Source organism: Sander vitreus, chromosome 3, assembly GCF_031162955.1.
Source record: "Sander vitreus isolate 19-12246 chromosome 3, sanVit1, whole genome shotgun sequence".
NCBI classification, from domain to species: Eukaryota; Metazoa; Chordata; class Actinopteri; order Perciformes; family Percidae; genus Sander; species Sander vitreus.
This window is the reverse complement of record NC_135857.1, coordinates 17,365,263-17,388,328: the sequence shown is the minus strand read 5'-3', so window position 1 is coordinate 17,388,328 and position 23,066 is coordinate 17,365,263. Positions and strand designations below refer to the sequence as shown.

The following is a 23,066-nucleotide window of genomic DNA, read 5'->3' as shown; positions in this document are numbered from 1 at the left end:
TTTGGCAACATACAGTACATTAAGAACCTCAGTTGACTGCATAGATAATTTCTTATACCCCAAAATGAGACACAGAATCTTTAGTTTCGCAAGGGCTAGTGCTAAACTGAAATTGATTTGTACATGAACAATATGACTTAAATAACTACGGCTGTGTGATATTGTTAATGGTGTATCAAATTATCTTCCTGGACCCTGTGATAGCATTCTTTTTTTTTAGCTTGTGTGTCTTTTGTTTTGGCGAACTATGGAACAGAATTAATTTCAAGTTGAGCCTGAGAAGATTAGGTAGCTGCCTTGGTGGGAGCTAATGGGAATCCAGATTAAAAAAGAAGGATAAACCAACACTTCAGTTCTTAAAAATAAGTATGTTTCAAAGTATCCCAGAGAGCGCTTTGATATAAGGAGGATATGAATTATGAATGAGATTTGCTAGACTGAACGGCAAAACAAAAAAGTTTCAAAGTTAAAAAGAAATACCAAGACCTATGAGAAATATTGCTTATTGTGATGTCCAACAAAAATGAATTCTGACTTTGCTATACAGTATTTTTCCTGTCAAGACATTGCTCACTCTTCTACAGCTTCTGCTGCTCAATATTATAGCATGCAGTGTGTTCCCCCTTGAGGAAATCATGTAAGATGATAGTTTATGAGGATAAACAGACTAAACCATGCAAAATGTCTTAATGCCCTGCCTTTGTTGATGGTAAAATGGAATACAGGACAGACTGGCATGTATGTTACCTGTAATGAAGTTCTCTTGGAGCCGTAGCTCCACGGTACGCCGGTCAATGGCAGCAGGAACAAACAGCAAGCCTGTCTTGGAGCAGAGGATAGCCAGCGATGGAGAAAGACTCTGGCACATACAGCGTTTCGGACACGGCTGTCCCCTGCATGCTGCTGCCAGCAACAGCAAAGAGAACCACAGCCTTTCCATTATCCTCCACTGGGAACAGGGCAACTGGAGGCAGAAGAAAATGCACAATGAGTTGAAGTGGATAGCCTCCCTTAAGACAAGGCAACATGCAGGAAGTTACTTGTCTGCAGAGAAACTTGGTCACAAAAAAGACTGTTTAAACATATAAGCACGAACAAATATGTAAAGCCCTCTGTTTCCTTTGTATTATCATTAAACAAACGTAAATGCTATTGTCAGTAGCTTGGTAGATTGGCTAGCCTGCTAACCGCAGCACACATAACTTGTTAAACATAATTTAGTTTTGTAGCTGAGGTGACCCACAGTTTGCAGTGCTCTTAAACATATTGACTGGGCATTAAAAAAGTAATCTGAGTTGATCTAAAACTGTCATATATATATATATATATAAATTTTCATTTGCATTTGCATGAACTGGGGTAGACGCTCCATATTCATGCGCCATCTTGAAATACGTTAGCCGGTAAGGGACATACAGGACAGACTGCTCCGCCTTTCGCTAAACTCACAGGTGCTGCTAATGCAATTTTGAAGAAGGAAACATGGAGGACCACACGTATTCAAAATCCAAATTTCAGGAACAGGAGTCTTCTTCTTCGCCCAGAAAAAGAAAAAGGATATTGAAAAGAGCAAGAGACTGGCCTTTTGAAGCGTGAAGGCTACCGTAGCTGTAATACGTACTTTGAACTGCGTGGTGCGAGAGAGTTGATTGTGATATATGATCTCAACGCTAGATGGGAGAAATTTCTACACATTGGACCTTTAAAACAACAAAATAGACCAAAACCACTAGCAGAATATATGTGTAGGTATATACTGTATAATTGTGTGATTTCTGCTTACACAGTGGACGTAAACATGTGATTCCACATCCCAACTTCTTTTGAGCACAATACTCTCTTTTACATCCTCCTTTTTTAAACGTTACAGTCAGGATAGAGAGATGAGAGTGAGAAGTTGTTCATAGCACTGCTCACTGTTAGGGAGATATACTAAAATACACAATACTGTGAGTTCATAATGGGCTCTATCATTGTTTGGCTGCATGGCGAGCTGGTATTTTCCTGAGGCACACAGGGATTTTTCCTCACCTGTACCTGTTTGATACTTTGGCAAGATGTAATATAGGAGTGCAGTGTCAAAAAAGTAGAGGTTATTATCTGTAACAGTCTCATTTGCATCTCTCATCCACAACAGCTTGTATACTGAATGATAAAGCACACATCCACTTCAAACTGATTTGTTATATCTCAGTATTCTGGACTATATTTTAGTATATGGAGTGCAAATGAACAGTGCTGGGCATGATGACACTCTCAGGGCTCGGGGGAAACACAAACACAATTTAACACAGTTCCATAACAAATTGTCAGACTGATTTTTCTCTTTCCAGTTTATACCACTGTAACCCCCTCAGGGCCATCATTTCCTCACTCAGTATCTGTTTCCAACAACACCTGTCTAAGTCTTTCCAACAGGTGTGGCAAAAGTTGTACCTGATGCCTCACATTTACAATTCATAGATGCTCACTTCTGTCTGCGATCACATGGTGTGTTAGAACAGAATCGGCTCACAACTCTAAAGTAAATCCACAACTATTAATTCAATTCAGTTTTATTTTATTTATAGTATCAAATCATGAGAGTTATCTCAAGACACTATTAGAGGATCATAAATGATAACAAAAATATGGTTAATAATATATAATTTATGGATCCCTATTAAAGCTTTAGTGCGTAACTTTATGATATTAATGAACGTCTGTTACATTAAAGTCATTGCCAAATGAGTTGCTACAATTAAGACTATGAGCTTCACAAAACTCTCTCTGTTTTTCTCAGTATGGTTATGTACAGAAGATTGTTACGTCCGGCGACTTCCGCACGCAGAAACTCGAGTGAAGATAATTACCTCTTCTGAAGAGTCCATCATGTTTTTGTAATCCTCCGTGTCCTCCTTGGCTACTAGCAACTGCGTGGAGGAGGGGTGGGGGCTGTGCGCGATCATGGAAGGCTTGTATCATGTGGACACGCCAACAATTTTGTTGTCATTACTTAGAATTCCTCATGGGGGCGACAGAAACTATGCACTAAAGCTTTAAAGCAACACTATGTAACTTTTCCCGCTTCGATCCCCCTACAAGTTGTCTCATTGGAACTACAGCTGCAGCTAAAATTTACATATTGTTGCTTTAAGGCTTTTATCAACTTTATTAATAAACAGGGTTTTCTTTACTGTCTACGAAATTAAGGTGCAACTCAAACATGTACACTAATTGAATATGGCTTCTGATGAACACATTTATAAAGACAAATTAATTTCACTTACATTTTGTTTCAATTTCATTACACATATATAAAGGGCCACCTCTTTGCAGTTTATGCCATCTGCTATAAAACAGTGAGGGACTCCAATTCAATTATATTTATAGTATCAAATCATAACAAGAGTTATCTCAAGACACTTTACAGACAGAGTAGGTCTAGACCACACTATAATTTACAAAGACCCAACAATTCCACTAATTCCCCAAAGAGTAAACATTTAGTGCGACAGTGCTTAGATTGTCAGATTGTCATTGAGGATCAAATACTACCTTTCTTGGTTTAACCAAGCAGCTAAATATGGAACCATTTCCACTTTTCAACACTACAGACCAGACTCAAACCTCATGGTGTGATATGTGTGTGTACCAGTGGACAGCAGTGTATTAGCCTGCCCAGTTTGACTACCAGGCTAATCAATAACATCAAACTCGTATTGAGGCCTGTGCAAAGTACTACTCCATTCTGCTCTTCCCTTGATACTCTAAATATGCCACACTTTTCTCTCTTTATCTTAGATTTCCCTGTTTATTATACAATAAAGTGAATGTGCCAAATATATACAAACACGTGACGGCATGCAATCTTATGAGCCTGCAAAAAAATAGATGTGCTGTAATTTGATACTCCATGTTCTCCATCTTCCCACAATGTGAAACATAGAGCAGAAACAATGATTACATACACACAGACACTTCTGTTCTTTTATCAGCCTTTCTATTTACTCCCTCTCAACCTTTCTTTGTCATTCAATATATTTATCCCCATTACTCTTGATTGTTCCCCCCCACCATACCTCCCCATCCCCATTCCCTTCATACACCACATTATTAACCTGTTGTTTCCTCATACTGCATGCATTTTCTCTTCACTATTTACTTACTTCATCATACCTATTTTTATACCCATGTGAATACATCATGTTGATTTTAATCATCATGTTATACAAAAAATGTAAGTAATTTGCGAGCAATTTCCCTTGTCATTATTTGTCACTTGATCCTCCTTCACCTTCTATGATATGCCCAAGCTGTCCATCATTCTATGTAATCAATGCATTTTCTTTCACCCCAAATCATGTTCCCTCTCTCTTTCTATCATACATCCCTCCTAGCTGCTTTAAACCTTTATTTATAAACCACTAGTACAGTGCCCGTTCAAAATCTCATTCCTAATCACGCCCTTCACAACGCTTTCATTTTCTCTCCATTTATTTTCTCATTATCACCTATCTCTCAGGCTTCCACTCTCAATCTTTGTCCATTCTCACGCTGCATGCTCACTTTCTGCTTTCATCCATCCCTCACCCTTTCTCACTCACTTTTACAGGGTTTATTGTATCTTTAATGTTAGAAATTGGTTCCAATGGTGATTTTAATTGTACACATCCCTCACTTGGTTTATCCACTCATCCTGCTTCCATGTGTACAGCGTAAATCTACAGTATAATAAGTGTTCAATTTTTATACATTTACACACACCTTACTTGATATGGGTTTTTCTGTGTAATTCAGTGAGGATGATAGCAATCAGTCACCCACCATTACTTACTACTGTGCTCATTCAGCTATGGAGAGTTAATAACACAGGAGAAAACAGATCCAAGCTGTCTGCTTTTGTTTCCAGTTAGGTCGAGCCATTAGAGTTGTTGGCAATGATTTGAATGGCAATCTAATGCTAACTATGCTAACTATGAGACATGTGCAGGGTAGAGCTTGATAGTTCTGTCCCAACTAAATATCTAAAGACTGACTGTCTTCACCCTCATACTGCATGATATTCTGAATAGTGTACTGCAGAAAAAAATATTACTAAATCACAGTTTAAGCTATGTCTTGGAAGAGGACTTGGATATGATGTGGATGGAGAGTGGGGCGGGGTTATGCGGAGAGTGTGAGAGAGGAGAGATGCAAACACTGGTATTGTCCTATTCCATATCCCGTTAGTTCAAATATATTGATGTACCTTTAAAAGTTGATAAGTCGACTGCCCAGCCCTAACTTGACTTGTCTTGGACTCATTTCGGCAAACACAAGTGGAACATACTGACAAACTTTGTTACAGCCCGTAAATCAGCAATACTTTTAATCAAGTTGGTACCCACATGGGAAACTGCCCACTTCTGACTGAGAAATAGGAGACTTACTATTGGGGAAAGGGTGGTGCTGAGAGGGTGGCAATGGTTTTAAAAGAACAGGACTGAGGATAAGCAGGCTGTGTCACTTCAGCCCCTTTAGCTTAATCAGCGTAGAATTGCAGTTCATTTAACTATATTAAACCATACATCTTTTTGATTTCAATTAAGAAAACAATTAATCATAAAAAATGACGAGCGGGTCAGTCTTGACAAAGCTCTTATGTTTGCGGGATAGAGGAAAATAGAACAGCACCGTCAAACATAGCTGGTAAATCCGACCACACGTCGTATTTGCCAACCAAATGCCAGACCCCCACCATAATTGTGCTAAATGTGAGGTCAGTAAAATTGGTATAATGTTTCTTTAAGTAGGAAATAACAGGTAAAACCCACCCATCGTCATTTTTCAGTATTTGCACTGAAGAGCTCTGCATTGATATTCATTTTCTACAAGTGACTGTAAAAGCTGCCAGAACATTGGGGATGTCTACAGCAGTGACAAATGTTTATGTTTTTATGTTTTCACAAAGTAAGGCACAAACACACACTGACAGTCTCTCTGTTTTGCTTGACAGTATGATCTCCGCTTTGCATTTGTGAATCAATCAGCTTCTCTCAGGCAGAGTATTTTTCAATGTGTTTAGGGTAGATATTGTAGCAGTCTGGAATGCTACATTGCTATGCATGTTGAAAATACTTGGATTTGAATGTACTCTCCTCAAGAGAATCGTAATTAGTTATGGGAAGAAAATGCAAGAGATACACAAAGCACTTCAAGTTATAGGTACTATTGCTTTGAAGGGAATGAAAACAGTGGCGTAGTTTCAAGTTTTTTTGCTTCAGTAACACTAAAAGGTTCTGAAGAAAGCAGTAAGCAACACATACTGCAAAAACACCCAACACGTCCATTTTCTAAGGGAAAAAAATCTCCTTCACAGGTCATTTCAACCCTGTGAACATTAAAGACTGCCCCTCGTGCTCCTTTCTCACACTGTATTTTTTTCACTATTTCACAGCCAATCAATAAAGCAGCTGTTTACCATGTTTGAAGAAGCAGAGAGCTTGAGTCTCCTTTTTAATACAGTTAACTTTCTTCTGATTAAGTCTGTGCTCTTAAGTCAGAAAGAACAATGATTATTAGATACCCTAAATCCAGCTAAAGCTCCTTTATTTTATTGTATACATAATGCATTTACAGGATAATGGAAAACAAAAGACAGCAACAATGTTCACAGTGTTCACATAAATAAAGCAAGCAGAATGTAGCAGTGGTCAGACACAGATTAATAAATTAAAGAGAACTTAAAAAAAGTGGGTTTATTACAGCCCCATCTGAAGCAATTAGCAACCAATCACAGATAACGGTACAAGACAGAAGACGTGAGTCAGTAGAAAGGCGAAAAGAAATAGTGAAGAAAGAAGCAGTAAGTGAGGAAGAATGATTTGGGGAGTGACAAGATGATGGAAGACAATTGATGAGTTTGTGATTGTTTAAAGACAGGAAGAAATACTCCAGTAATAGGCTTAGCTTGGACTTATTTACATTGCTTCATAGAGTTTACCTCAATAAGTCTAAATAGTCAAAAACATTTCCAGAAACAACTTACTCCTGTGAAAAACAGTCTCAAGTCACCCACATGCTCTGCTAATACCCCAGAGGGATGGGATTATGGGGATCATTTTAAAAAAATGATAACCTGCCTCCAAGGTTTGCTATCTCTGGCTTAACAAGGTAAGGCATGAGTGTTACCTCTGAGCAAGCAAATGTAATTTCATTTTCTTCCTTATTTGTCCATTGAATGTTACCTTTACAATGGCAGCCCGTATTGCCTCCACCTAAGTCCTGGCTATGTGATGTTACATCTTCATGAATTTCAAAAGAATCTAATTTACTGCAATGGCCTCTGGTAATACATTTTACTCCAACTGGCAACCTTTGATCTCACAATCAGCAAGGCTTACTTCTACTAAAGTAGACCTCTAGTTACATAAAAATTGTATGCTGTGTGTAAGATCCCAGACACGACAACACAACCTGTAAACTGTAATATTATGCTGTAATTTTTAGACTTATTAGTGTTGTTATTCTTCCAAACACTACTGGGATGGTACAGGAATGTGAATGCTATTAGTTGATATATTACCTGTATCCACTATCATTCCTTAAATTCGAATTGGAAATAAAAACACTCTGATGTGATCTTTTCACTCAGTACCAGGAATTCATCCATGTCTGGATGTGTGTGTGTGTGTGTGTGTGTGTGTGTGTGTGTGTGTGTGTGTGTGTGTGTGTGTGTCTGTGTGTGTCTCTGGCCCCTTACCTATGCTGTGTCCACCCTCCTTTACCAGACTACACTGCACCTCACAATGGAGATGGATCACCCTGTCAGCTTTCTTGCAGAACCACTGCAGAGTGTCTTCTGTGTATAATTTACTCTATCTGTGCAAGAGTAGGAACGTGTTGGCACATGGTCTTACAGAATGTTTATCATATTTGCTTCTTTAAATATGCACCCGCAGCTGTGTTCATGCTCAAACTCATATGTGTACATTGCATACATGGACAGATGTGGGAACATGTCATCCTGTTTTTACCATGTACCGTAGAAGTGTGTGTCTTTAAGGACTTGCTTCCTGCTGTACATAAGTGAGAATAGCTGCATTTATATGTCTGTGTGTGCTCCATCTCTTTCTGGTGAGTCTACCCTAGCGAGAACACTGGGTTATTAACGAGCTCGAAAGGAACATCATCCATCTGCTGCGTATACACACACACACACACACACACACACACACACACACACACACACACACACACACACACACAAACACACTATGCATACACACTCGTACACACACTCAACGTTTGCTTGAATTAGACTGGCTATGTGTTAGTTTAAGTGAGTGCATGCTTGTGTGTGTTTGCATAAGTACCTATAAGTGTACCAACCCATTCTGCAGCTTAATCTCTTTATAATACTCTATACTAGTGATTAATGGTGAAACAACTCTGTACAGTTTTGGTTTTCACATTAACAGTATGTTAACTGTCACTGAAGAAAGACTACACCTGATCTACTCTGTTGTTTCTCACTTCCTCAATAATTATACCTCATTATGTTATATTCCTTGACTTGAGGGAGGATAAAAAAGGTAAAGGGGTGAAAGAAAGTGAATGGACAGGTGGTGACCATGGCAAGGCACAGCAATAAAAAGAGATGGAGCTAAAGCAAAAACAAAGTGCTCCTACAGAATGGGGTATCTGTCAAAACCAGTGGTGATGGCAAAGCTTGTATTGGCCGCAAAAAAACTTAGTGGGGGCCTGTAACTTAGCAACAGCCAATGACACATGGATGGTAACAGTGAGGAGGTGAAAAGAGAGTGTGTGTGTTATGGTTGTGGGGGTGTAGTGATAGTGTGTATATGGGGGCTGTGCGAAAGTGCAAGATTGGTCTGGAGATCTCGCAAGTAATGAATCTGGAGTGTTGCCGTCAGAGAGGGTGAGTGTGGGGGAGAGGGAGATTTAGAGAAAGAGAGAGAGACTGTGCTTGGGTTGCATAAAGAGTGCAGTAACAGTGTTGTTGTCCACAGTTTATTTTTGTTCAAGATACACATTGCATTAAAGTGTCCTAGTATTATCATAAAAGAAACATATTGCACAGCTTTTCAAAAGTGTGAGAGGGAGAAGTTTTATGGGCCAATTAAACATAATTTTAAGTAAATAAATACAACCATTCATCTATTTTTAACTACTATAATTTAGGGAAACCCCCAACGTGCATCTAGACTATCTCCAGAGTCCCTGGCAACATGGGAGAAAGCATTTTGTGTTTTTTCATCATGCCAAAAATCATACCTGTGGGAACTGAGCAGCAGGCCGTTTAAAGCAATCTTTAACAATTAATGAGATTAAAGTTAAATGTGGGAGGAGTTCAGCAACATCAGGACCACAGCAAAACTGTCTGCAGTGAATTAGTGCAATAGATGACAGTATAGCACTAGCCAAGCCTTACTTTTATTCTGCATACTCTGTTCATGGTAAATTAGCCTGTTCACTAGTATTGCACTGTAGGCAAAGAATAAATATAAAAAACAAACTCTACAAACAGAGTAATTTATCTAACAACACAAGCTAATTACTTAGCATGAAATTCGTTCTCAACCTTGAAAATACAGTAGTAGTTCGACAAAAATAGGTTTGGTTGTGTTAGCCAAACATGGTTTGACAGTTGTTTTGTACTTTTATAGATTCTGCACCGCTGGCTCTGTTAGTATGAGTATTTTGTCCATTTGGTTCTCCAATTAAAAGATTTTAATTTAAATGCAGCCACCTTTGAAAGATGCATGTTATCGACCACTCCAACTACGTTTGATATGAGCTAGCGCTCTTTCTTACTTCTATTTGGACATTAGTGCAGACAATTGGGAGAAAGCTTGATCAAACTAGTTATATGAGATATTTGGATACTTTTCACCAAATATAAAGACACTTCTGTTTGCCCTTATAGTACTATGAGTGGCCTTTTTGTGTCATTCTGTATTGTCAACAGCCAGACATTGAGGCAGGTCAAACTAAAGTTCTCCATGCTCCTGAAGAAACCCACCATAAATCTTTGATAAGCCTCTTTTGATCTTTCTGATAGATAATCTGTTCCACGTTCAGACACCACACACTTAGACCAGTCTACAGCTGGCGTACAGGCGTACAAACCCCTAAGCCAGCAAGGATCTGCCCTGCAAACATGTCCTCAAACAAGAAACCAAATCCTCCTCGGCTCCAGTGGTGCTGTTCTATCGCTGGCCCTGACCTTCCCTTGGAGGAGGACGGTAGAGCAGACACTTTCTCTGTTGGGATCAGTATTTTTATAGCCTATGAGGTGTGTTGTTCACCTTTTGAATCGATGGGAAAAGTGTGTGCTAGTTCTTCTTGCCAGGGCAGCGGCTCCCTCAGCTATAACCTCCGAAACAGTGTTGTATAATCTCTCTTCGCCTCCTTATTCAAATACTTATACTGAAAAGGATTTGATAATTCAGAAATGATCTTAAATGTGTTACACAAGTTGAGTTATATAAGGAGAATTAAACATATTCTAACCTCAGTTTGCAGTTTTATAGAACCTTCAAAGGTTTTCATTTGAAAGTGAGAATAGAAAAGTAATCATGCCTCTTTCAAATATTTTCAGTCAACCTTACCTGGCCGTCTGCTTTTAATCTCCAGACTCTGCCACAACCACACTGACTTTGTTTCATTGTATACACCTGTGTATAGACATATGCCCCATGAAGGCCAACACAGAGACCTATTAATAAATCCATGTTTCAGGTTGGTGGGAATGGGTCAGCAGGCATTATCCAACCTAGCGCATGGGTTTAAAACAGTTCTGTCTGTCTCTGCTGTGTGTTGGTATGAAAAGATTGAATATAGATATCTACTGTATAACACAATGGTTTAATAGTTACTACATAATTAGTTTGGCAGATTTTTAATTGGCAGTGAGCTGTAGCCCATTAAATTGTACCTTCAGCTTTAATAAAATGCAGAGATACTTGAGCATGACTGCACAATGCTTTTCATAAGGTGCTCAAATGAAGAAATGCTAAAGTTAAACATGTCTGTGCACATGGCGCACATACAAGAGCAAGCCTCAAGGACAACGTGAGGAAAAAGGAGCCCCCAAAGAAAAAACACTATACACGTACCAGAAAGCAATGCAAACAAAGAAAATTGGCTTTGAAAAGTTGATAATTTCACAGCCATATGCACCCCTTGTTGGCAGTGTTTTCCAGTCAAATTTGAGAGAAGACATGCACTAGTGTGTTACGCTGTCAGCCAGAAATACAAAGATTTTGGCAAGCGATCTGAATAAACAGCATAGATCATCTAATTTTTCATTAGAAGGCCTCTCAAGACAGCTGTCAGGTCTGCTGGTACGTTCCTCCTGTTAAAAACCTCCGCCAAGGAGGTTACAGTATATTTTCGTTTTGGTTTGTCCGTTTGTTGGTTTGTTGGTTTGTTTGTCTGTCTGTAGGATTAGGAAAAACTACTGGCCCGATTTTCCTGAAACTGTCACATGGGCCAAGAAAGAACCCATTAATTTTTGTAGCGGGTCCGAATCCCGGGACAGATACACAAATCATTTTTTACTTTTGTTAGCATTGCGACATAGTGCGTTTGTGCTGCATTCATGTGGTGGAAAAATGAGTTCCTGACTGGGAAAATTCACACTGTATTAACATTGTGAGATAGGGCATGCCTTGGCAGAGGTCTGCACTCTCTGGGTGCCCTTCTAGTTACATTTGTATTTGTGACTGCATGTGATGCTGGTGGCAGTGGTTTTGGCAATGTTTAGTGGCTCATAGTGGTACACAGTCATATCAAAGTCAATGTTATTATGTTGTTGATTAGATGGTCACAGTTTTAGTCCATCTCTGTGCATCCTCTACGTCATCAACATCTCTCCCCAGCTAGGCGACCAAAGTTGGCTGCCCTGCAAATACACACAATGTCACAAACACATACACACATCCACATAGATACACACTGGTGCTGATACATACAGTTGCCCAGACAAACCCTAATATCCAATGTTGAACTGATACACCGCTGGAATCCGAGACACACACACACACACACACACACACACACACACACACACACACACACACGCATACACACACACAGAGTTCTAAACGGGAAAGAAACAGACATTTGCTAATGGCTCTTTTGTTACATGACTCCTTCGTTCTCTCCTATTTACTTCTCTTTCTTGCTGTTTCACACTCTCTCTCCAATTCTGTTTCTTTTAATCTATTAATCTCAGTCTCCTTTTGTGTTGGAGCGTGTGTTCTGTCTCCCTGTCCCTCTCTGTATCCTCCCTGTCAGTACAGTAGATAATTTGGTGATTGTGGCTGCTAGCACAGTGCATCAATCATCAATAACATCCTTTTTAATGTAATGCTAAAAGCGCGCGCACACACACACACACACACACACACACTGACACACAAGTCCCTGCTGCTCGGACTCTTCTGTCTGATACCGATCATCTATTTGCTTTTTCTCATCCTTTTAGTCCAACGTGATATTTATCACATACATCTATCAGTCCCTCTTTCTGCCCCGTACAAAACTGTACGTTTCTCTCATCATTCTCATGTCTAATTGGGGCCATCTCTGTTACATCTTTATCATTTTTCTACTCCGATAGAGGGATTCAGTAACTTCACGTCCTTCCCTCGAACAGAACTAACAGCCTCCATCTCACTCTCACCAGTGCTTTATGATATAATTGTCAGCAACGCACATCAATAATTCTATTTTTATACCTGTGTAACATAAAGCTTTGTTCGTTGTTGAACCCTCTGTCTGTCTGTCTCTTTGGGTCTGCCAAATCTGTAAATTATTATTATTTTTCTTATTAGATATGTTTCCATTACAAGGTCCAATCCAATTTTAGGTGACTAAATGTTCAATCAATCAATCAATTAATCAATTAATCAAACGTTATTTATAGAGCACTTTAAAACAACCAGAGTGGAGTACAGAATAATACATGAAAGACATAAAATACATAACTCACACAAGGCATAAAATACAAATAAAACAAATTAAGAGAAATAAAACATGAGAAAAAAAAAACGGCCATACAATTAAAAACAATAAAATCTAAATGTCAACGTCAAGTGTCAAAAAACGATTGTCACAAAAAGTTATGCACACTACAATCTATGATATCATACGAAAACTAGGAGACCGACCAGGTCACGTGACATCGGCTACAGAGCTCCATGACACCAAACGGCAGTTGCTAGCTGTTTAAGCCGCTACAGATCTCTGGAACGCCAGCTACGGTGCCCCACATGGTACTCCGCTTGGTGCTCTGTTGTATAAGCGGTAGTTGGTGGTTCAGTTAACTGAAAATAGGTGACTGTGAGCCGGGTACAGAGCGCAGCGAGCTGCCGGTTGTTTCGGCGGAGATTACGGTTAAGTTTAGTCAAGAAAAAGTGAGCATTATGCAGCGAAGAAAGTTAAGTTTAGGCACCGAAACAACTCGTTAAGTTTAGGAAAAAGATTGTGGTTTGGATTATAACACTCCCAAGGAACATGCATTTCCTGGGTGAAAGTCTTTTTTTCCTCTCTGCTACCTGGCTTGAAAGTCCTGTGTTTCAACACCCACCCATCCTCCCCGATCTCCTCCCAATGCAGCCAGTTGCATTCTTATACAGCAGCAGTCAATGTGGTGCACACAGCAAAAAAAGAAAACTATCATCATACGAATTACAGTGCTTAACTTTTCGTTAACGTATGGTTCATGAGAACAGACTGAAAATGGGGGAAATGTGGTCGTGTTTACATGTTCCAGTTAAAAGACCCACGGCAGTGTTTTGTACCATCTAGAGACGGGTGACAGAGGACCCACTGACCCTCGAATACAGTGCATTACAGTAATTTAGCCCAGTGATAAAAAAGACGTGGATTACTGTTTGAAAGTGCTGCAATGTTGGCAAATTAAAATGTGACTCAGTTCATGTTTCAATGTCTGTGTTTCTCCTACATCATGGCATTTCTTTGCTGCTTCCCACCTAAAATAGATTGTATGTTCTTTAAGTAATAATTGAATGCTACTCTTCTAATCCACCTGTACCCAATGTTGTTTTCATTAGCCACCATGGTGAGAGAGAAAGAGGTGGGGATGACATGCAACAACGGCCTCTTTGTAGACTCAAATTGGGAAGGCTGTTGTTACGTACACCTGTGACATCCTTCTCTATTTTCTTTTCCTCATTTTTTGTGAGTGGCAGCAAGACATACCTGCTTTGCTTGCAGTAGAAGAAGCAGAAGCAGGGACCACAAGCTCAGCGTGCAGGCAAAAACCTGTTTTCAATTCAATTCAGTTTTATTTATAGTATCAAATCATAACAAGAGTTTACTCAAGACACTTTACAGATAGAGTAGGACTAGACCACACTCTATAATTTACAAAGCCCCAACAATTACAATAATTCCCTCAAGAGCAAGCATTAGCGGTAGCTATTGCGACAGTGGCGAGGAAAAACTCCTTTTTCGGAAGAAACCTCGGACACCCAGACTCTTGGTAGGCGGTGTCTGAAAGTGCCGGTTGGGGGTGTGATGAACAGTGGTAGTAATAGTCACAATAAAGATAATGGAACAGTGACTACAATGGTAGTCGTAGTAGTTCATGTCATAGTAGGGCACAGCAGGGCGTTACGGGGTGTAATGTGGCACAGCACAGCATGGGTGGACGTGGTAGGACGCAGCAGGACGCAGCCGGACACTGCAGGGAATCGCAGAGCGTAGCAGGTCCCTAGCGACAGCTGCACCCAAGACCCAGGTCTTGGTGCCACCCTAATCCAAGGCGATATTCTGGGTGAAGAAGAAACATAAGGACTCCGGGGAGTAAACTCCCCAGAGCTAGGTTAGTAACAAGCATTTCTGGGGGAAGGATGCACATAAAAGGAACAAATGAAAAGAGAGATGAAAGAGCAGCTCATTGTGTCATAGGGAGGAAGGAAATTCCCCAGCAGTCTAGAATTATAATAGCATAACTAAGAGAGGCAGGCTAAAGAGAGGTGCCGGGTCGGGCTTGAACTCTCCCCTGCCGGAACGGGCTGTACTTCCTGCCTCCCTCTACTCTCACTATATTATTGATTATATGATAGGTAGATCTGATGACTATGAGGAGAAGCAGAGGGAAGCTGGGGTGCTGTGTCTGTAACTATACACCCTGCCCCTGCCGGTCTAGGCATACGCCGCAACTCCTCACTCCCTAACTATAAGCGTTTGGTTGGGGAGATTGTTTTTGAGGAACGTTGTCGTTTGGTCGATCCAGGCAGTGTAGGCCACCGGACCGTCTGACTACTGCATCCCTCAGAAGCTTTCGCTGTGCGGTAGCAATTCTCTTCTGTGACGACGGCTGGTCAGTTGGCGTTGAAGGGGGGCGAGCCTGGCGAAGTAGTGTAGTCCAGCCTGGAAGTAACGAATGCATGGACTAGTTTTTCAGCATCGTTTTTAGATAGGATGTTCCTGATTTTGGTAATGTTACGAAGATGGAAAAAGGCTGTTCTTGAGGTTTGTTTTAAGTGGGTGTCAAAGGATAAGTCCTGATCAAAAATAACTCCTAGATTTCTGACAGTAGTGGTGTAGGCCAGGGCAATGCCATCTAAGGTAGCTATATCTTTAGATAATGAAGTCCGGAGGTGCTTGGGTCCCAGGACAATAACTTCGAAAATTGTAGGTCATCCAGGATTTTATATCTTTAATGCATGCTTGAAGTTTAGCTAACTAACCGCTTTCATCTGGCTTAATTGACAGATATAATTGGGTGTCGTCTGCGTAGCAGTGAAAGTTAATTGAGTGTTTCCTAATGATATTGCCTAGAGGAAGCATATATAAGGAGAATAAAATTGGTCCAAGCACCGAGCACTTGAGGAATGCCATGGCTAACTTTAGCGTACTTGGAGGATTTATCGTTGATATTAACAAATTGGGATCACTCAGAGAAATATGACTTAAACCAGCTTAGTGCGATTCCTTTAATGCCAACTAAATGTTCCAGTCTCTGTACCAGGATGGTATGGTCAATAGTGTCGAATGCAGCACTAAGGTCCAATAAAACAAGTATGGAAACAAGTCCTTTGTCAGCAGCAGTTAGAAGGTTGTTAGTGATTTTCTCTGTGCTATGATGCTTTCTAAATCCTGACTGAAAGTCTTCAAATAGACTATTTCTATGTAGAAAGTCACATAACTGATTAGCGACTACTTTCTCAAGGATCTTGGAGAGAAAGGGAAGGTTAGATATAGGTCTATAGTTGGCTAAGACCTCGGGATCGAGGGTGGGTTTTTTCAGAATAGGTTTTATCACAGCTACTTTAAATGACTGCGGTACATAACCTGTTAATATAGACATATTGATTGTGTCTAATAATGTGGTAGTACTTCTTTAAGTTGCCTCGTTGGAATGGGGTCATTAATTGTTGAAGGTCTATAGGAAAAAAGCAGTCTAAGTATGTATCGGGTCCTGTTGTTCTCTCCAGCCCCCCTGCGCCCAATAGTGAGCTGTTAGAAGCTGTGGGCAAAAGGTGATGAATTTTATCCCTAATTGTTATAATTTTATCATTAAAGTAGGTCATGAAGTCATTACTGCTCAGAGCTATAGGAATAGATAGAATAGGGCTGTGGCTATCTGTCAGCCTGGCTACAGTGCTGAAAAGAAACCTTGGGTTGTTCTTATTTTCTTCTATTAGTGTTGAGTAATAGTCTGATCTGGCATGTCTGAGGGCCCTCCTATAATTTTTCAGACTATCTTGCCAATCTACACGAGATTCTTCCAGTTTGGTGGAGCGCCATTTACTTTCAAGTTTTCGTGCGATTTGTTTCAATTTGCGAGTTTGGGAGTTATACCAAGGTGCTAGTTTCCTTTGCATCGCCATCTTCTTTTTGATAGGAGCAACCGAGTCTAAAGTAGTCCGTAGGCAGGCCGTAGCAGCGTCTACAAAGTTATAAATTTGGGAGGGACTAAAGTTAACATAAGGGTCCTCTGTTATATTAAGGCATGACATTGAGTTAAGTGCTGTCGGAATGTCTTCCTTAAATTTAGCTATAGCGCTGTCAGATAGGCATCTATTGTAGAAACTTTTATTTAATTTCGTATAGTCTGGTAGTAGGAATTCAAAAGTTATTAAAAAATGGTCTGATAATAAAGGATTCTGCGGAAATACTATTAAATCGTCAATTTTGATGCCATATTCTAGCACAAGGTCAAGGGTGTGGTTAAACAGTGCGTGGCCTTATGCACACTCTGACTGAAACCAATTGAATCTAGTAGTGAGTTGAAAGCAATACTAAGGCTATTGCTGTCAACGTCCACATGGATATTAAAATCACCTACAATAAGTACTTTGTCTGATTGAAGGAATACACATGATAAAAACTCAGAGAATTCAGATAAAAATTCAGAATACGGACCTGGTGCTCGGTAAACAACAACAAATATAATTGGCTGTACTGTTTTCCATGTTGGATGTTGAAGATTAAGAACAAGGCTTTCAAACGAGTTGTAATTTAGTTTAGGTTTAGGATTAATTAACAGGCTTGAATCAAATATGGCTGCAACTCCCCCTCCTCGGCCTGAGCCTCATGGAATTTGAGTGTTATTATGACTGGGAGGAGTGGCTTCATTTAAACTAACATATTCTTCATGGCCCAGCCAGGTTTCGGTGAGGCAGAGCAAATCAATTTGGTTATCTGATATCAATTTGTTTACCAATATTGCTTTAGATGACAGAGATCTAATATTTAATAGTCCACATTTGATTTTCCTATTCTGTGCTATCCTTGCAGTGGTTGTTTTAATTCCAATTAGGTTGTTGAGTATAGCGCCTCTTTTGTTAGAGTTTGATTTAATCGGTCTCAGTCGGGGGACAGATACTGTGGTTGTGGGATTATAAATGGATGGTTGCTCAAAATGAAGTACAGAGGAGCGTGTAGCGCTGTGCCTCCGATTACTGATATTACTGATTCTTACTGGAATTATATAGCTGGTCTGTGGGTTAGCAGAGTTATTTGTAAAGGAGTGAGCGCTTATGGGAGAATATAACTGGGAAGTGCCCTTGTGCGTTTGTTTACGAGGTGCAAACAGTCATTTGAAGGTTTGTGTCTGCACGGCGAGCCGCAGATTCCCACGTAGCATCTGGCTGCCGCGTCTATTGGGATGAATCCCATCCCTCCTGAACAGGGAGCTATGATCCCAAAACAGTTTGAAATTGTCAATAAAACCTATCTTGTGGGTGTTGCATGTATGCCGGAGCCAGGTGTTAAGGCCGAGTAGTCTACTAAAAAGGAAATCTCCGCGACCTTGAGATGGTAGTGGGCCCGAAATAAAAATCTTTTTCCCAGTGCTTTTTAAAGCTTCAATGAGAGTGTCGAAGGTCCACAGCTTTAGCCATGATGTCTGCAACTTTGGCTCCAGGAAAGCAGTGTGTGGCAGCATTAAAAACCCTTATATCCTGGGTGATGGAGTCACCAATAATTATTGTGGTTGGGGGGAAAAGTGGATGAGGAGTGGGGGGACATGAATGGCCGGTGGCAGGAACAGCACAGCCAGTATCGGTTTGAGATGGACAAGGAGAAGAAGAGGAATATTGCTTACCGTTCGGTGGGGGAGATCGTTTTTGAGGAACGTTGTCGTTTGGCCGGTTCAGGCAAGGGAGGCCACCGGACCGTCTGATTACCGTGTCCCTCAGAAATTTTCGCCGTGAGGCAGCAGTGTTCTTTTGTGACGACAGCTGGTCAGTCGGCTTTGAAGTGGGGCTCGCCCGGGTAACCACGTTGGCCATTACCGGGGGAACGTTCGGCTTCGACAGGGCATCGAAGCGGCTGGAGATTCTGAGGGCAGGAGGCGATGGAGCCCTACCCGAGGCTCTCTTTTGGCTGCGAACCACTGTAGTCCAGGATGGCCTGATGGTCGGTGTCGAACTAGAAGATGGATGTGGGCAGGTGGATAGGTCCCAGAGCACAGTATCCTGGAAGGCCACTGAGAGAGTTGTGATTTGGAGCGATTAATTTTGAGCAACGTCCAGGTAGGCGGTTAACAAGGCATCTTTGTTTTTTAAGTCCTCGGAGAGCCGACGAACTTCTTCCCTAAGGTCAGCGATTTCTTTGTTTGGTTTTTCAAGCAACAAGGAAATATTGTGGGGAGGTGGGGACTCGCCAGGTGCAGATTTAGCCATGGAGCTGGCGTTAGCCTGTGGCTAATGTTTACTAGCTACTCGTAGAAAAGGTATAGTCCTCCACGCACAGGTACGTAGATTTGCGTAGATGCTGGCTCTTTCTATAGACTAAAGGCTACCAGGGGATTGAAAATAAACAAAAAACTAAGCAAACAGTACAAGTTATTCTCAATAAAAATGCTATTTTCCTCCGTCTGTCTCCTCTCCCTCCACACTTTCACACTGCGTTAGCTTCCGGCACAGACGGTAAAAAAATATATATTTTCACTTTTTGTTTCCCATATTTCTTACATTTAAGTCGAAAATGTGAAACTTCCTCATTTACTATTTTCCAAAAATAGGTTGCAATCACTTCTCCTCTTATTCCAATGACTTTAATATAAGGACAAGTAGCAAAGAGGTAATCATAGCATTGAGAAACTGCAAACTAGTGACAAAGACAGCAACAGTATCAACCTGACCAACCAAAGCAGTCAAGGGAATAAGACCAAGAAGCTGTTTGATCATCTGCTGTTTGATATGCTGGAGTGCCGGACATGCCGGTTAGCATGTAGATTATAATAAAGGCATAGAAATGGGAAAGACAATTAATACAAGTGGTCCGATGTGGTGTTTCCACCTTTATATGTGTGCTTGAACCTCCATAAGCAGGTTTCTGATACTGTAGCCTTGAGGCTCACAAGCCAAGGGACCATGAAACACACAATACATGGTTTCTCTATTGCTTCCCTACATCTATCTCTGTCTCTCACACACACACACACACACACACACACACACACACACACACACACACACACACACACACACACACACACACACACACACACACACACACACACACAAACACACACACACTGCCTATACAGCAAGATCTCTCCAAATACTCACGACTGTAGCTAATGGGTTTCTGACATCAAACGCTTCCCAATCTGAAACACTACTACATATAGACATCCTTACTATTTTTGCCTCCTGCTCTTATTCAAAGTTTTATACAGGTTTTAGCTGTGACAGATGTCTCATTTTGGAGAGAGCAGAAGCAATCAGTTCTGATTCTAAGTAGTAATACTATAGAAAAAAGGGGATGAGAGAGGTAGAACTAAGGATGAAAATAAGTAAAGGAGAGAAGGGGTAGGAGAGTACAGGCTAACAGGAACATGGGGAAATAAGAAGCTGATCACTAGAGGGGAATAAAGGAAAAGATAAGGTAAAGGAATGAGAAAGTAAGAGAACTGAGAGGAGAAATTAGAGGTTGGCGAGACGTGTCTGCCACTTGGTAGTCATCACAGAGAAGCTTTCTCTATTCAGGACCTCAGCGTGCAGCTGTCGCTTTAGGGAACTGATCACACACACACTCAGTCACAGACACAACACACACATGCACACACTATCTTCCTTTCTCTCAAACACATACACATGTGCTCATGCTTTGGGTTGTGCTTTAAACTGATCGCTGCCACTGGAAAGGCAGACACAGTGAGCTGGTCGATAATAATATTTCATATGGTAATATGGTTTTATTGCTATGAAGAAATATGAATGCGATGGCTTTCAGAGGCAGCTTAGGGAATTACATGGCTGTCATGGTTCTCAGCTTGAATAGCATATTTAGATTCTTTATTTATCTTGGGTCTCTGGGCAGGAAATCTATTAAGTTATTTACCTTTTACATGATATATGCTGGCATGTTGTATATCCACACCTAGAGAATGTACAAAGGCAAAAGGCATGACACGCCTTGAGATGCCATTGAATGAAGGTCACAGCTCAGTGGGATAGACTGGCAGGCATGATCTGGATAGAGATAATTAGAGCTGTCAGTCTTTCTTTATAATACCATTTGAATTCCATTTGTTATTTTTTTAAATATTTGAATAATATTTGAATATTTAATGCTCATATGCAGCCTGCTATAAATATGTACTACACTACTCAGGCTTATGCATTGTCAATGCCACTATAAGCATGTGGTTGTTGTTACACGTTCTGTCCACTAAAGGGACTTCCAACATCAGCCTGGCCTTGAAGGGGATCTATATTAAGGCATGGATACCCTACCCCGACGGGTCCCGACGGGACCCGACGGGCCGGGCCGGGTTCAGACAGATATTTAGAAATTATGGTCGGGTTCGGGCCGGGTTCAGTCACATCAGCGTGATAAGACATTTGTTGTAAAATGGTGCTGCGGCTCCTTTAAGAGAGCTCATGTGTCTGTGTGTGTATGTGTCTATGTGGAAGCTGGTCAGAAGAGAGATAGAAAAAGAGGAGCAGACGTGTAAATGCGACCGGAGCAGGGTTATTCATGTTATAACGGCGGCCCTGGAGGTACCGAGTCTCCCCTGGTTTTCTGATCACGGTCGGAAACGAAGCAAGCAGTGAAGGTTAACACATTGAACATTTTAACAGCTTATTAACGTGAGCTTGTTGCCCCGTGTGCGCTGATGCGCTCATCTGTTGACATTTCCGAATGCCTTCCTACAGTTGCTTAATAAAAGCTTTCCACACAAACAAATGTATGCCTACATGTGTCATTAGTATGAGAAAAATGAGATGTCGGGCTCGGGTCGGGCTCGGACATAAATCTCTTGATGCCTGTCGGGCTCGAGCCCGACAGGCATCAAGAGATGGTGCTGCACCCCTATGCGCCACATATAGCGCATACCCACTTTTTGCGCCACTGCTCGTAACTTATTGTTCATCAGACGTGACAAGAGAAGAGGGAGATTAGCTAACGTTAGCCAACCTATTTATAAAAATAAAATAAAAAATCACATTTGAATAGTAATGACTTTTTTTACAATTCAAATTATATTCGACTTTCGGAATTCGTTCCAACAGCCCTAGAGAGAATTGTGTGAGACAGGCTTTGGGTGATACAGCAAAATAAACACACAGCAGGAAGAGAAAAGAGCAGATAAACTATCTTGCTATCATGCAGGACAGTTTAGTGCATGTATTATACAATAGCAATACAGACCCTGGTTTCTGAAAAATGTCATGTTCATTCATTCTCCTGCCCCAACCTATATAGGTGGGTCTGACCCCTTCACCTCCTGTTTCCTAAGTCACTTAGCCCCCTTTTCATTACAATGATATTATTAGACAGTATTTTGTCCATTATCCTCCATTCTGGAACTCCAGTTGTCACAACCGCTGTCCAGGGTGCTGAATCTGGGGCTGCAATGGGCATTCCCCAACACTTGTGCCAATGGACAGGAATCATGCTGATGGGGACTGATGGACATGAGTTTACTTTGTTTGATCTGCTTAAAGATTTGGCTCATCTGCCAAGCTAACTGCAAGCTTCCTTTACTCAAGTCCGTACAGCCTCATTAAGATAATTATTTAGTTATTTAGTTAGTTCAGTGCATTTGTCTGTAGCCATTTCAGTTAGTGTTTATCTGCCCACTCTGGGAGTGGATGTTTGTTTGTTTTGTATATGTATTGACCCGAAATATGTTTTTTCAAAGGTCCCATGGCATGAGGTTTTTTAACATTAATATGAGTTCCCCTAGCCTGCCTATGGTCCCCCAGTGGCTAGAAATGGCAATAGGTGTAAACCAAGCCTTTGGTATCCTGCTCTGCCTTTGAGAAAATAAAAGCTCAGATGGGCCAATCTGGAATCTTCCCTATATGACGCCCAGAGAATTTGGCCCGGCCATGAGAAAGAGAGAGACTTCATGGCTTGCAAACGAGCGAAGCATTGCAGTTGGTCAAGGCCACACCCCCACCCTCCACCTTGCCCCCCCCCCCTCTCTCCTCCTCAATAGCATTTAAAGGTACAGACACAGAAATGGCATGTCCTAACCAAAGCTCATTGTGGGACTGGCTCGTAGTGGCTGTAATTCTGCACCAAGGCTGAATTTCGGTAAAGAGACTTCAGATACAGCATTAGGGGACCACGAAGGCCTA

General features: G+C 41.0%; 1 protein-coding gene across 1 annotated transcript in view; it reads right to left on the bottom strand.

The window, feature by feature from the left end:
- LOC144514075 (leucine-rich repeat and fibronectin type III domain-containing protein 1-like protein) overlaps window positions 1–949 on the bottom strand; it is a 60,945-nt gene extending 59,996 nt beyond the window's left edge. The window contains exon 1 of the mRNA XM_078245262.1: window positions 748–949. Within this exon, the coding sequence (XP_078101388.1) occupies window positions 748–940 (193 nt within the window). The 5' untranslated portion in view covers window positions 941–949. The remainder of the gene's footprint in view (window positions 1–747) is intronic.
- Between the last annotated feature and the right edge of the window lie 22,117 nt (window positions 950–23,066).